Below are 17,139 nucleotides of genomic sequence, written 5' to 3'. Positions count from 1 at the left end.
GTTCAGGTCTGTGCAACAATTTATGCCGCCGAGGTTCACCGGACCTGGTACCGGTGGGGAGGGCACTGACAGGTAAGAGCAAAGACTGCGTACGACTATAGAACAACGCCCCTAAAGGCCGAGGTCAGCAGTACATTATATCATGGAGGTGGATGAATGACCAGATCACGACATTGAGGATGAGACTGTATGAGCCACCGCAGATGGCGGCGAGAAGAGGAGGGCGGCGGGCACATGACAGGGGCAGGGTGCACGGCACTGGCGACATGTAGACAGGCATGCAGAAGACATCAGATCCCAGGACGAAGCCAAAGCGAGTTCTCACCGTTCTGAACAAAATGGCTGACCTAATCATCTCATTGGTTATGCCCAAATACCCTCCTCATCATCCTAGAGGGGCAGATGAGGGTAGAAGAGGCGTCAAAGAGCAGCATGAGGGACGAAACAAACACCGGGTTAGTAACAAAGGCAATATTATACACACACACGTACCAATCTGATCTGGCGGCAATCTGATCCGACAGCTCTCGCTGTGCAATCAGTAATTGTGCGCCCCCTTATGGGCACATACGGGATTACCGTCAATCTGATTGGATGCAGATTGCTCATTTCTGAGGGAGACTTAGCTGCAAATGGGAAGAGAAGGGGCTCAGTGACCACTCAAACCATAAACCGCCCGGCGGTGAAGTCACATGACGCGTTGTACCCGTAGATACGAGTCCTGTGACTGCGCAATGCCACCGCTCTGTCCGCCATGTTGTGGGTATTGGGGATGGAGGGCACCAATACTGATACTGGGTCGCCCGGGGCCGTCCTACCTGATCGGGGGAGGGCTTGTGGTTGGACTGGGCAGACGTCTTCAGGTGGTCGGCTTCATAGTTGTCCGCCATCAGTTTCATCCTGTTCTGAGTCTGCGATCAGATAGAGAAAAAAAAAAAGTTTATAAAGTGGAGATATACGGTCCGTGGAAAGCTGGGTGACTGCCAATATGGCTTCCATACAAGCACATCTGATGTGGGGCACAAAAGGGCAGCGTGCACCTGATCACAGACATCTACAGTAAAGGGTTAACAGTGCAGGCTCTCAGCAAGAGCACATCGACCTACAATAGCCCCCCCAACAAATAACACGGAGGGGGTCACCCAGCCACAACAAGGACAAGGGTTAACAGCTGAATACATACGTGGGACATCAGAGCAAAACTCGCACAGATGTGCCGCGCAGCCAGGGGGGCCGCTGACAGCGATGGGACCCCCGGGGACAGATAAATATTACTCACAGGACAAACTATTTCAACTTGGGCTAAAAGTCACCGACACGAGGAGGCGTCACCAAAAACAGGAAACAATGTTCCCAAGAAGAGAGGGATGGGAGCGACACAGAGGGTAAGAGGGCGCCGGGGGGCAAGAGAAGAGGGAAAAGCAGGGGGCGCTATAGGAAAGAACAGAAGTCGTAGGAGCCACAGATGTCGGCAGAGACACAATGCACAGAGAGGCACCGCACACACAGGAGAATTAGACTCCAGAGCTGCACTCACTATTCTGCTGGTGAAGTCACTGTGTACATACATCGCATTACTGATCCTGAGTTACATCCTGTATTATACTCCAGAGCTGCACTCACTATTCTGCTGGTGCAGTCACTGTGTACATACATTACATTACTGATCCTGAGTTACCTCCTGTATTATACTCCAGAGCTGCACTCACTATTCTGCTGGTGCAGTCACTGTGTACATACATTACATTACTGATCCTGAGTTACCTCCTGTATTATACTCCAGAGCTGCACTCACTATTCTGCTGCTGCAGTCACTGTGTACATACATTACATTACTGATCCTGAGTTACATCCTGTATTATACTCCAGAGCTGCACGCACTATTCTGCTGGTGCAGTCACTGTGTACATACATTACATTACTGATCCTGAGTTACATCCTGTATTATACTCCAGAGCTGCACGCACTATTCTGCTGCTGCAGTCACTGTGTACATACATTACATTACTGATCCTGAGTTACATCCTGTATTATACTCCAGAGCTGCACGCACTATTCTGCTGCTGCAGTCACTGTGTACATACATTACATTACTGATCCTGAGTTACATCCTGTATTATACTCCAGAGCTGCACGCACTATTCTGCTGGTGCAGTCACTGTGTACATACATTACATTACTGATCCTGAGTTACATCCTGTATTATACCCCAGAGCTGCACTCACTATTCTGCTGCTGCAGTCACTGTGTACATACATTACATTACTGATCCTGAGTTACATCCTGTATTATACTCCAGAGCTGCACGCACTATTCTGCTGCTGCAGTCACTGTGTACATACATTACATTACTGATCCTGAGTTACATCCTGTATTATACTCCAGAGCTGCACGCACTATTCTGCTGGTGCAGTCACTGTGTACATACATTACATTACTGATCCTGAGTTACATCCTGTATTATACCCCAGAGCTGCACTCACTATTCTGCTGCTGCAGTCACTGTGTACATACATTACATTACTGATCCTGAGTTACATCCTGCATTATACTCCAGAGCTGCACTCACTATTCTGCTGGTGCAGTCACTGTGTACATACATTACATTACTGATCCTGAGTTACAATCTGTATTATACCCCAGAGCTGCACTCACTATTCTGCTGGTGCAATCACTGTGTACATACATTACTGATCCTGAGTTACATCCTGTATTATACCCCAGAGCTGCACTCACTATTCTGCTGGTGCAGTCACTGTGTACATACATTACTGATCCTGAGTTACATCCTGTATTATACTCCAGAGCTGCACTCACTATTCTGCTGGTGCAGTCACTGTGTGCATACATTACATTACTGATCCTGTATTATACCCCAGAGCTGCACTCACTATTCTACTGGTGCAGTCACTGTGTACATACATTACATTACTGATCCTGAGTTACCTCCTGTATTGTACTCCAGAGCTGCACTCACTATTCTGCTGGTGCAGTCACTGTGTACATACATTACTGATCCTGAGTTACATCCTGTATTATACTCCAGAGCTGCACTCACTATTCTGCTGGTGAGGTAATGGAAGTACAGAGTGACGTCTCCAGCAGAATAGTGAGTGCAGCTCTGGAGCATAATGCAGGATATATATCAGTGGGAGTTGCAGTGCCCCATGCCCGTCTGTGTGATGTGGGGACATGCTGGCGTCTCGCTTCCCCCGCAGTGAAGAATCTTGGTTATTCTGGGGGAGACGTCACCTGACAAGCAGACACCATTGTGACTGATGATGAGAGCGGGACCCCTGTAGTGAGCACTGCAGGCAGTGGACCGACCGTGTCGGCCATCCTGTCCCCGGCCCTCTCGGGGGCCGCTGACTCCCCCATTCCTGTGATATTATGTAACTCTCCAGATTACTTATTCTGTTTTAGGTCTTGATGGAAGAATTTCGTCCTTAGTTACCGGACAGGGGAGTGGCGGGGTCAGCGGGCCGACGATCACAGCCGGGAGGTCGCCACATTCCAGTACATTCCCCAAAGTACGACCCAGCGGCTACCATCGATGGGCACCCGATTATGACAGGAGGAGCTGCTGAGGTTCAGTACGAGGCGGCAGCGAGACAGGGGACCGAGCAGCAGGTGGCAGATGCTTGGGGGGCTGAGATCCTGGAGTCCTGCGTCCACCATTGATTCATCTGTGATTCACGACAGGAAAAAGTGAATCTTTCCAGGGTTTGCGATGGCAGTGACAGGTTGTCACCCCTCTCAAGACACCACCGATGGTCCGGCCCACATGTCCTTATGATGACACAACATTGGCTCAGGCAGAATGTACCATATAGGAGGGGAGGACGACGTCTCTGACACGCCATGCAGATCTTTCCCCTTTGCTGGCAGCATTTCCACCTGATGTCATCCTGTCTCTCCAGAGTGTCTCACTCATCATATAGCCCCCCCAACCCCACCCATGAGGGCTGCAGACACCCTGCCAGGAAAGTGTTAGTGACGGTGACAATAAAACTGCAATGTGAATACAGCTCTGTAGCTTCTAATGCATGTTACAGTAAAATGATTCCCTTCTCAATACCTCTGCTCGCTGTCACTGAACTACTGCAGAGTCTGAATAAGAGATGCAGACCTCGTGCTTCTCACATCTGAGGATTTGCTACAGTTGGGCAATCTCGGTAGAGAAACCTCGGCGCTCATGATGCACCGATCTCTGTACTGACACCTGAGCGCCAACGATACACAGATCTCTGTACTGACACCTGAGCGCCAACGATACACAGATCTCTGTACTGACACCTGAGCGCCAACGATACACAGATCTCTGTACTGACACCTGAGCGCCAACGACACACAGATCTCTGTACTGACACCTGAGCGCCAACGACACACAGATCTCTGTACTGACACCTGAGCGGCAACGACACACAGATCTCTGTACTGACACCTGAGCGGCAACGACATACAGATCTCTGTACTGACACCTGAGCGGCAACGACATACAGATCTCTGTACTGACACCTGAGCGGCAACGACATACAGATCTCTGTACTGACACCTGAGTGGCAACGACATACAGATCTCTGTACTGACACCTGAGAGCCAACGACATACAGATCTCTGTACTGACACCTGAGAGCCAACGACATACAGATCTCTGTACCGACACCTGTGAGCCAACGACATACAGATCTCTGTACTGACACCTGAGAGCCAACGACATACAGATCTCTGTACTGACACCTGAGCGCCAACGATACACAGATCTCTGTACTGACACCTGAGAGCCAACGACATACAGATCTCTGTACTGACACCTGAGCGCCAACGATACACAGATCCCTGTACTGACACCTGAGAGCCAACGACATACAGATATCTGTACTGACACCTGAGAGCCAACGACATACAGATATCTGTACTGACACCTGAGAGCCAACGACATACAGATCTCTGTACTGACACCTGAGAGCCAACGACATACAGATCTCTGTACTGACACCTGAGAGCCAACGATACACAGATCTCTGTACTGACACCTGAGAGCCAACGACATACAGATCTCTGTACGGACACCTGAGAGCCAACGACATACAGATCTCTGTACTGACACCGGAGCGCCAATGATGCACAGATTTCTGTACTGACACCTGAGCCCCAATGATGCACAGATCTCTGTACTGACACCTGAGCCCCAATGATGCACAGATCTCTGTACTAACACCTGAGCGCCAATGATGCACAGATCTCTGTACTAACACCTGAGCGCCAATGATACACAGATCTCTATACTGTCACCTGAGCGCCAACAATAAACATCTCTGTACTAACACCTGAGAGCCAACGATACAGATCTCTGTGCTGACACCTGAGCGCCAGCGATGCACATATCTCTGTACTGTCACCTGAGCGCCAACAATAAACATCTCTGTACTAACACCTGAGCGCCAACGATACAGATCTCTGTGCTGACACCTGAGCGCCAACAATAAACATCTCGTACTGACACCTAAGCGCCAACGATACACAGATCGCTGTACTGACACCTGAGCGCCAACGACACACAGATCTCTGTACTGACACCTGAGCGGCAACGACACACAGATCTCTGTACTGACACCTGAGCGGCAACGACATACAGATCTCTGTACTGACACCTGAGTGGCAACGACATACAGATCTCTGTACTGACACCTGAGAGCCAACGACATACAGATCTCTGTACTGACACCTGAGAGCCAACGACATACAGATCTCTGTACTGACACCTGTGAGCCAACGACATACAGATCTCTGTACTGACACCTGAGAGCCAACGACATACAGATCTCTGTACTGACACCTGAGCGCCAACGATACACAGATCTCTGTACTGACACCTGAGAGCCAACGACATACAGATCTCTGTACTGACACCTGAGCGCCAACGATACACAGATCCCTGTACTGACACCTGAGAGCCAACGACATACAGATATCTGTACTGACACCTGAGAGCCAACGACATACAGATATCTGTACTGACACCTGAGAGCCAACGACATACAGATCTCTGTACTGACACCTGAGAGCCAACGACATACAGATCTCTGTACTGACACCTGAGAGCCAACGATACACAGATCTCTGTACTGACACCTGAGAGCCAACGACATACAGATCTCTGTACGGACACCTGAGAGCCAACGACATACAGATCTCTGTACTGACACCGGAGCGCCAATGATGCACAGATTTCTGTACTGACACCTGAGCCCCAATGATGCACAGATCTCTGTACTGACACCTGAGCCCCAATGATGCACAGATCTCTGTACTAACACCTGAGCGCCAATGATGCACAGATCTCTGTACTAACACCTGAGCGCCAATGATACACAGATCTCTATACTGTCACCTGAGCGCCAACAATAAACATCTCTGTACTAACACCTGAGAGCCAACGATACAGATCTCTGTGCTGACACCTGAGCGCCAGCGATGCACATATCTCTGTACTGTCACCTGAGCGCCAACAATAAACATCTCTGTACTAACACCTGAGCGCCAACGATACAGATCTCTGTGCTGACACCTGAGCGCCAACAATAAACATCTCGTACTGACACCTAAGCGCCAACGATACACAGATCGCTGTACTGACACCTGAGAGCCAACGACATACAGATCTGAGAACTGACACCTGAGAGTCAACGATATACAGATCTCTGTACTAACACCTGAGCGCCAACAATAAACATCTCTGTACTGACACCTGAGAGCCAACGACATACAGATCTCTGTACTGACACCTGAGCGCCAACAACATACAGATCTCTGTACTGATACCTGAGCGCCAATGATGCACAGATCTCTGTACTGTCACCCGAGTGCCAACGATACACAGATCTCTGTACTGACACCTGAGCGCCAACAACATACAGATCTCTGTACTGTCACCCGAGTGCCAACGATACACAGATCTCTGTACTGTCACCTGAGCGCCAACAATAAACATCTCTGTACTGACACCTGAGAGCCAACGACATACAGATCTCAGTGCTGACACCTGAGCGCCAACGATACACAGATCTCTGTACTGACACCTGAGAGCCAACAATATACAGATCTCTGTACTGACACCTGAGCGCTAATGATGCACCGCGCTCTCTACTGGCACCTGAGCTCCCATGAAGCACGATTCTCTGTATGTGAAGCTCTGGATGTCACTAGAGACCCTATAAGACCCTTTCTCGGTCTCGCCGGCTCACCTGCTGCTTGAGCTGCTGCACCAGTCGGTCCTTCTCCCTCTTCAGCGATGCCACCTCCTCCTGCGTCTTCTTCTTACGGGAAGAAGAGAGTTCCAGCAGCGCGATGTTGGCGTCTTTCTCGCTGATGGCGGCGAGCAGAGCTTCCTGCCTGTGAGGAGAGAGATGATATACTAGATAGGAGATGTGGATTAAAGCCGCGCTGCCATGACAATAAAGTTCCAAAGGATAGCTGGATTATACAGTGGTTTATTTAACGTGTTTCAGGGTTCCAATGAATTAAGACATAAAACATGTGAGGAGAGAGACAGAGAGAAGTGAGAACATCAGACGCACCACACGGCGCCCCCCAGAGGCTACATCATCATGGAGACCGAGCTCAGCATCTTCCAGACTTAACTCTTTATGCCGGGTGACAAGTAACTGGTGTAATAATGGCGGCCATACTGGTTGTCAGGCAGCTATCCAACATACAGACTATTCCTTGGTGTGAGATGACGGGGCGGGGGGAGGCGCAGAAAGGGTGTAAAATAAACTATGTTACGTGGGGTCTGACCTCTGTGGGGCGAGTGATAACAGGAGGACAACTCGTGGCAACACAGTCATCAGTGGGAAAATCACAGCAGGGGCCACAGGATGAGGATCCACTCACAGATCCTGAAATCCTCTGTGCTGCTGACCCAGAGGTGGGATAAATAATCCACCACCTGGATACTTATCGCCCACAGTTTAGGGTGTTGCATCATCCCCTTCACAAAACACTTCACATCCACAGATTCTGGGCCGAGTGAACCCCACACACCGCAGTACTCAGCCTAATACTTTGCTGACAGTGTCTGCCAGGTAATGACCACCTGACTACCAGCCTGACAGGCCAGTCCCCCTCCCAGGGAGACCCCCCATATCAATTAATGCCCCTCCTGCATTTCAAAACGGACACAACCAAACACTGACGCCTCAGTGGTCTGGACCCAGAACCCGGCACAATAATCTTCAGCCCCCAACTAAGTGACCTCGACCAGGCAGGAAAGGGGGCACTGTGCCGTCTAACATCGTATGGTACTGCCGGGAACAAAGGTCTGCTCCAACTGCGAGACCTGCTAATAACTGGAGGAACGGAGATCGAGAGATACAGCCGGTGTACAGGACAGGAGGAGTGGTACTGTGCAGTGTATATATACAGGAGCAGTGGTACTGTGCAGTGTACATATACAGGAGGAGTGGTACTGTGCAGTTTATATATACAGGAGGAGTGGTACTGTGCAGTGCAAATATACAGGAGGAGTGGTACTGTGCAGTGCATATATACAGGATGAGTGGTACTGTGCAGTGTACATATACAGGATGAGTGGTACTGTGCAGTGTACATATACAGGATGAGTGGTACTGTGCAGTGTATATATACAGGAGGAGTGGTACTGTGCAGTGTATATATACAGGAGGAGTGGTACTGTGCAGTGTATATATACAGGAGGAGTGGTACTGTGCAGTGTATATATACAGGAGGAGTGGTACTGTGCAGTGTATATATACAGGAGGAGTGGTACTGTGCAGTGTATATATACAGGAGGAGTGGTACTGTGCAGTGTATATATACAGGAGGAGTGGTACTGTGCAGTGTATATATACAGGAGGAGTGGTACTGTGCAGTGTATATATACAGGAGGAGTGGTACTGTGCAGTGTATATATACAGGAGAAGTGGTACTGTGCAGTGTATATATACAGGAGGAGTGGTACTGTGCAGTGTATATATACAGGATGAGTGGTACTGTGCAGTGTACATATACAGGATGAGTGGTACTGTGCAGTGTACATATACAGGATGAGTGGTACTGTGCAGTGTACATATACAGGATGAGTGGTACTGTGCAGTGTACATATACAGGAGGAGTGGTACTGTGCAGTGTATATATACAGGATGAGTGGTACTGTGCAGTGTACATATACAGGATGAGTGGTACTGTGCAGTGTACATATACAGGATGAGTGGTACTGTGCAGTGTACATATACAGGAGGAGTGGTACTGTGCAGTGTACATATACAGGAGGAGTGGTACTGTGCAGTGTATATATACAGGAGGAGTGGTACTGTGCAGTGTATATATACAGGAGGAGTGGTACTGTGCAGTGTATATATACAGGAGGAGTGGTACTGTGCAGTGTATATATACAGGAGGAGTGGTACTGTGCAGTATATATACAGGAGGAGTGGTACTGTGCAGTATATATACAGGAGGAGTGGTTCTGTGCACTGTATATATACAGGAGGAGTGGTACTGTGCAGTGTATATATACAGGAGGAGTGGTACTGTGCAGTGTATATACACAGGAGGAGTGGTACTGTGCAGTGTACATATACAGGAGTAGTGGTACTGTGCAGTGTACATATACAGGAGGAGTGGTACTGTGCAGTGTATATATACAGGAGGAGTGGTACTGTGCAGTGTATATATACAGGAGGAGCGGTACTGTGCAGTGTATATATACAGGAGGAGCGGTACTGTGCAGTGTATATATATACAGGAGGAGTGGTACTGTGCAGTGTACATATACAGGAGGAGTGGTATTGTGCAGTGTACATATACAGGAGGAGTGGTCCTGTGCAGTGTACATATACAGGAGGAGTGGTCCTGTGCAGTGTACATATACAGGAGGAGTGGGATTGTGCAGTGTATATATACGGGAGGAGCGGTACTGTGCAGTGTATATATACAGGAGGAGTGGTACTGTGCAGTGTACATATACAGGAGGAGTGGTACTGTGCAGTGTATATATACAGGAGGAGTGGTACTGTGCAGTATATATACACAGGAGGAGTGGTACTGTGCACTGTATATATACAGGAGGAGTGGTTCTGTGCACTGTATATATACAGGAGGAGTGGTACTGTGCAGTGTATATATACAGGAGTGGTACTGTGCAGTGTATATATACACAGGAGTGGTACTGTGCAGTGTATATATACAGGAGGAGTGGTACTGTGCAGTGTATATATACAGGAGGAGTGGTACTGTGCAGTGTATACAGTGGGGCAAAAAAGTATTTAGTCAGTCAGCAATAGTGCAAGTTCCACCACTTAAAAAGATGAGAGGCGTCTGTAATTTACATCATAGGTAGACCTCAACTATGGGAGACAAACTGAGAAAAAAAAATCCAGAAAATCACATTGTCTGTTTTTTTTTCCTTTTATTTGCATATTATGGTGGAAAATAAGTATTTGGTCAGAAACAAAATTTCATCTCAATACTTTGTGATATATCCTTTGTTGGCAATGACAGAGGTCAAACGTTTTCTGTAAGTCTTCACAAGGTTGCCACACACTGTTGTTGGTATGTTGGCCCATTCCTCCATGCAGATCTCCTCTAGAGCAGTGATGTTTTTGGCTTTTCGCTTGGCAACACGGACTTTCAACTCCCTCCAAAGGTTTTCTATAGGGTTGAGATCTGGAGACTGGCTAGGCCACTCCAGGACCTTGAAATGCTTCTTACGAAGCCACTCCTTCGTTGCCCTGGCGGTGTGCTTTGGATCATTGTCATGTTGAAAGACCCAGCCACGTTTCATCTTCAATGCCCTTGCTGATGGAAGGAGGTTTGCACTCAAAATCTCACGATACATGGCCCCATTCATTCTTTCATGTACCCGGATCAGTCATCCTGGCCCCTTTGCAGAGAAACAGCCCCAAAGCATGATGTTTCCACCACCATGCTTTACAGTAGGTATGGTGTTTGATGGATGTAACTCAGTATTCTTTTTCCTCCAAACACGACAAGTTGTGTTTCTACCAAACAGTTCCAGTTTGGTTTCATCAGACCATAGGACATTCTCCCAAAACTCCTCTGGATCATCCAAATGCTCTCTAGCAAACTTCAGACGGGCCCGGACATGTACAGGCTTAAGCAGTGGGACACGTCTGGCACTGCAGGATCTGAGTCCATGGTGGCGTAGTGTGTTACTTATGGTAGGCCTTGTTACATTGGTCCCAGCTCTCTGCAGTTCATTCACTAGGCCCCCCGCGTGGTTCTGGGATTTTTGCTCACCGTTCTTGTGATCATTCTGACCCCACAGGGTGGGATTTTGCGTGGAGCACCAGATCGAGGGAGATTATCAGTGGTCTTGTATGTCTTCCGTTTTCTAATTATTGCTCCCACAGTTGATTTCTTCACTCCAAGCTGGTTGGCTATTGCAGATTCAGTCTTCCCAGCCTGGTGCAGGGCTACAATTTTGTTTCTGGTGTCCTTTGACAGCTCTTTGGTCTTCACCATAGTGGAGTTTGGAGTCAGACTGTTTGAGGGTGTGCACAGGTGTCTTTTTATACTGATAACAAGTTTAAACAGGTGCCATTACTACAGGTAATGAGTGGAGGAAAGAGGAGACTCTTAAAGAAGAAGTTACAGGTCTGTGAGAGCCAGAAATCTTGATTGCTTGTTTCTGACCAAATACTTATTTTCCACCATAATATGCAAATAAAATGAAAAAAAAAAACAGACAATGTGATTTTCTGGATTTTTTTTTCTCAGTTTGTCTCCCATAGTTGAGGTCTACTTATGATGTAAATTACAGACGCCTCTCATCTTTTTAAGTGGTGGAACTTGCACTATTGCTGACTGACTAAATACTTTTTTGCCCCACTGTATATACAGGAGGAGTGGTACTGTGCAGTGTATATATATATATATATATATATATATATATACAGAAGGAGTGGTACTGTGCAGTATATATACAGGAGGAGTGGTTCTGTGCAGTGTAAATATACAGGAGGAGTGGTGCTGTGCACTGTATATATACAGGAGGAGCGGTACTGTGCAGGGTATATATACAGGAGGAGTGGTACTGTGCAGTGTATATATACAGGAGGAGTGGTACTGTGCAGTGTATATATACAGGAGGAGTGGTACTGTGCACTGTATATATACAGGAGGAGTGGTTCTGTGCACTGTATATATACAGGAGGAGTGGTACTGTGCAGTGTATATATACAGGAGGAGCGGTACTGTGCAGTGTATATATACAGGAGGAGCGGTACTGTGCAGTGTATATATACAGGAGGAGCGGTACTGTGCAGTGTATATATACAGGAGGAGCGGTACTGTGCACTGTATATATACAGGAGGAGCGGTACCGTGCACTGTATATATACAGGAGGAATATACAGGAGGAGCGGTACCGTGCAGTGTATATATACAGGAGGAGTGGTACTGTGCAGTGTATATATACACAGGAGGAGTGATACTGTGCAGTGTATATATACAGGAGGAGTGGTACTGTGCAGTGTATATATACAGGAGGAGTGGTACTGTGCAGTGTATATATACAGGAGGAGTGGTACTGTGCAGTGTATATATACAGGAGGAGTGGTACTGTGCAGTGTATATATATACACAGAAGGAGTGGTACTGTGCAGTGTAAATATACAGGAGGAGTGGTACTGTGCAGTGTATATATATACAGGAGGAGCGGTACTGTGCACTGTATATATACAGGAGGAGTGGTACTGTGCAGTGTATATATACAGGAGGAGTGGTACTGTGCAGTATATATACAGGAGGAGTGGTTCTGTGCAGTGTATATATACAGGAGGAGTGGTACTGTGCACTGTATATATACAGGAGGAGCGGTACTGTGCAGGGTATATATACAGGAGGAGCGGTACTGTGCAGGGTATATATACAGGAGGAGTGGGACTGCGCAGTATATAAGGGTCTGCATACCGCTCCGTCTTGCAGATATCTGCTCCCGGCAGCTGACCGGTGTGATTGGAGTTTAGTCCTTTGCTCACGGACCTTGATCACCGTACATCTGAGCGATCGTCCTGCCCCGTCCATTACTACATGTTAGGGCGCAGATCACACTTTTCTTCGGGGCTTATCTAATTTGTCAGTTTCCAGGAAAGCTGGGTGACCACGTCTGGGAGTAGTGGACACTCCGTCATGTGGCCCGGCTCCTGGCCCGGCTGGGTTTGGTAGCAGCGGAGCTCGCACTGGTGCAGTCTCTGTGGCTCGGAGGTGGGGGGCAGTGACTTTTTTCGGACCCTGCGTTCTGGGCCTTTGTTGTGATATTTGAGTAAGGCTACTTTCACACTAGCGTCGGTACGGGCCCGTCGCAATGCGTCGGGCCGACGTACCGACGCACGTTGTGAAAGATTTGCACAACGGGGCAGCGGATGCAGTTTTTCAATGCATCCGCTGCCCCATTGTAATGTCCAGGGAGGAGGGGGCGGAGTTTCGGCCGCACATGCGCGGTCGAAAATGGCGGACACGACGCACAAAAAAGTTACATGTAACTTTTTTTTGTGTGTCGCAGCCGCCAAAACACGACGCATCCGTCGCATGATGGATGCGACGTGTGGCCATACGTCGCAATGCAAGTCTATGGAGAAAAAACGCATCCTGCGGGCAACTTTGCAGGATGCGTTTTTTTCTCCAAAACGGCGCATTGCGACGTACGTCGGCCGACGCTAGTGTGAAAGTAGCCTTAGTGAAGTGTGGCACTTAACCCCCAGCGTTCCGGCTGCGTTACCCCATAACCTGCGCTCCTCCCCTCCCCCGTGACTTGCAGGTCCTCACAATCGGCTCTTTGTGGGGGGGGGGATTAGGGATTGTGTTTTCCATTATTGTGCCGCTGATTAATCCTGACCTGGTGTCACTTTCCTCTCCGGGCCGGCTGGGGGGCTCGGGCTCCCGCATCCTCACCGCTGCCAAACTCTTTTCATGCCTCATTTGCCACGTAAGCGATTACATTATATAAAGTGGCAGTGGATTCCACCTCCTCGAGCGGCTCGTTGCCCTGGAGGAATGCCCGTGACCGGGCTGGCGGTGGCCTCTGCTGGTCACGCCTGATGGGACAAGTGTGGTGGAGACCTCACCAAGAGTGCGCAGGCCCGATCCAAAACGGCGTCATAAAATACTGCACTTATACTCCAGAGCTGCATTCATAATTCAGCTGCAGTCACAGAAGTTTCCCGCACACAACTCGCAGAATAGAGAGTTCAGCTCTGGACTATAATACCAGACAACACAATGATGGGATCAGTAGTCCCTGCACTGGTTACAGCCGTGAACAGTTCCTATATGAAGGCGGGGAGTCCCTGATTAAAAGGGTACAAGATCTCTGCTAGCGGTCAGTGAACGTACCCCACTGAGGAGATTATCACAACTGAGGGTCTGTTGCAATAGTCAGGATTGGATCCGATTCCCTACGATGGGCACAAACCTATGACGTTAGGGGCAGACAATGGAGGTTTGCATTCACTGACAGCAGGCATGGTAACCCACAGGCTTCTTACTTCATCTCCAGCACCTCCTCCAGGTGCTTGCGGCGCTCGGCCCGGAGGCTCGTCAGGTGGATCTCCTTCTCGGCCAGCGACTGCTGCGTGGACGACAGTTTGGCCTTCATGGACTCCAGCTCCTGCTTCACCTTCTCCATGGCCATCATCAGCTCCTCCACCTGCGGGAGACACGGGCAGCGAGTCAGCGGCTGCCGGAGGGGAGATAGGAGACCCCCACGGCACCAGCGCACTTACAGGGGGACGGGAGTAAAGGAAAAGATGCACTGCATCTATTACTCCCCGTTATCAGCCATTATGACTCCCCCACCTTGCTTTTACATCATGGTGGGACTAATTGCAGGGATAAAAAAAACAAGTGTTTGTATTTTAGCTTCGTAAAGGAGCAGGCGCCCGCAGCTGCTGCCACTCGTTTGTGGGAGGTTTCTGTTTCTTTAAGGACTGGCGAGCCCCCCAGCAGTGTGCGGCAGAACAAGAGGGGGTTTCACGACCTCCATAATGACCCTCTGATTACCAGCTAATTATAATTAGAGAGGCCTGGGGGGCTCGGGGGGAGTTTAGCAGCCAAGGTCAGCAAGTGAATGTGGGATCAGTCCTAGCGGCGAGTACATTGGGAACATTTGTCCTTTTTCCATGAAGCCGATGGACTTTTCCGTGAGCAGCGCCCGTCATTTACCCGGCGTGTGTTGTGGTGGCATTAAAAGGATGGGGATGATTCTAGGAACAGAGCGCTGTCTGTCTCCCCCGGTCACCTGGCCGCCGCCGCTCTGACCGAGGGTCTGCAAATGCAGGTGGAGCGTCGCCCGACATCAGGGTGGGACGCAGCAAGGAGGGGGCGGCCTCGGAAACCAGGAAAAGCAGTGTTAGATATAGCAGAGCCAAGATTGTGACATCACAATGGGTTATATGTAAATTTACAAAGGACTGCAGGTGACCGTACTGGACAGAAAGTGATGCAAACGCCTCGTGGTGGGTGCAGAGTTCACTTTCTGACTGCTGTAATACTTTGGTCTCCCTTCAGAGGGGGGTTAATGAACAAGGAGAAAAAGTTAGCAGAAAGTTGCAAAACTTTTCATTACAGGGCAACTTAATTTTAAAGCCAAGCAATTGTGGCGACGGTGGTGGTGGTACTACAGCTCCCAGCAGGACGTCATACTGAGTAACTGCACGGTGAATCCTTTCCCACTATCTAAAGGTCACCTAAGGTGACGGCGGTCATTGGAAAGTCTGAAGAAAGCCACCCGCTTCTTGGAAGACCAGACAGACACCGACCCGTCGCTATTTTGGGGCCCCCCCACCCTCTGGCAGCCCCTCCTACACACGAGGTAATGACTACAGCAAGTGCCCATCTTGCATGACGAGCCTGGAGGGGAATGATTAATTGGGTCAGTGATTAAAGGTTCATGGATTAGTGCAACAATGTCACCGCGGAGTGTCAACTAGTTATTATACCGGTTGTCAAGCGATTAACGAGGCGAAGAAATAAAAAACGAGAGCAGAAAGAGGAAGAGAGGAAAGGGGAGATCAGGGAGGGAGGACTATCAGCAGCTTGTGGGAGACTTTCTTAGGATGTAATATTCGGTCTTGGCCACTAGAGGTCAGTAGAGCAGGAGAATCTCCAGGGAAAGCAGCTCGCTTTACAGCCTGCTGTCACACTTTACGGTCAGATGGAGGATGAGTGATGACGGCTGCAGGACCGGGCAGTGGTGTGGGTTACTAATAGGGAGAAGGGTAGACAGGTCCTGGGAGGAAGGTCACCACAGTTCGGGCATGAGGGGCTCACTATACCTTGCACCATTTAAAGGCAGGATGTCCGGCGTCATGCAGCGCTTCACAAGACCGCTTCGGACAGGCAGAGAGACAAGATAGGAGGTAAGCATGGAATTACACAGGTACGGTGTATGCCGGAAGCAAAAATCATCCTTGTGTACAGGGAACCAGAACGCTTACCCACTGAGCCAAGCACTAAAGCCTCACCCACCTGTGCCATTAGACCATTGTAATGGCCAGACCCTGCTTACTTATCATCCTCCTGTACATCAAACCCTCCAACTGTGCTAATGTAAAGTACACAAGGACATATACTCATTGAGCCACACACTGCCCCATTGTCAAATCATGCAATGAGATCCCATAGTGAGCTAAAGTGATTAACATACTATTTATAATGATAGAACACTGGAAAAATGGCAACGACATTTACCCACTGAGTCAGTCACGCACTGACTTGTGTAGTGGTCACTAGGACAAGCTACTACCGAGTTGTGCAGGGTCTCCATACTGTGCTTTACATAAATTCCTAAGGTAATGTACATAAGGACATTTACTCACTGAACCACACATCACCTCTTATCAAACTGTAACAAAAAAAGGCTCCTTACTTAGTCAAAGTAGGAACACAAGAATATTTTACCACTAAGCCACGATTCTTCACAGCTTGTTCAAACTACCTAATGTAAAAAAGAACAAGGATATATACCCACTGAGCCGCACAAGGTTTCCTCTTATCTGGTACAAGTCCTCCTACTAATATACACAATTTCATGTTCCCACTGAGCCACACACACACACCCGATCTCCTTACCAATATGTGCAGCAGAGACACCTA

General features: G+C 48.8%; 1 protein-coding gene across 11 annotated transcripts in view; it reads right to left on the bottom strand.

Moving 5' to 3' along the window:
- ERC1 (ELKS/RAB6-interacting/CAST family member 1) overlaps positions 1-17,139 on the bottom strand; it is a 66,820-nt gene that overhangs the window by 14,298 nt on the left and 35,383 nt on the right. For 6 of the 11 annotated variants that reach the window (XM_073544159.1, XM_073544160.1, XM_073544162.1 and 3 more), the window contains 4 exons: positions 14,532-14,692; positions 7,248-7,395; positions 819-911; positions 326-390 (listed from right to left, as the gene is read on the bottom strand). In XM_073544159.1, coding sequence (XP_073400260.1) covers positions 364-390; positions 819-911; positions 7,248-7,395; positions 14,532-14,692 — 429 coding nt within the window. In that variant the 3' untranslated portion in view covers positions 326-363. The remainder of the gene's footprint in view (positions 1-325; positions 391-818; positions 912-7,247; positions 7,396-14,531; positions 14,693-17,139) is intronic. The other 5 variants (XM_073544153.1, XM_073544158.1, XM_073544154.1 and 2 more) reach the window with 1 other exon arrangement.

This window comes from Dendrobates tinctorius, unplaced genomic scaffold (assembly GCF_039654945.1).
Source record: "Dendrobates tinctorius isolate UK_male_01 unplaced genomic scaffold, ASM3965494v1 ptg000136l, whole genome shotgun sequence".
Classification (NCBI taxonomy): Eukaryota; Metazoa; Chordata; class Amphibia; order Anura; family Dendrobatidae; genus Dendrobates; species Dendrobates tinctorius.
This window is presented reverse-complemented; position numbering and strand designations above follow the sequence as displayed.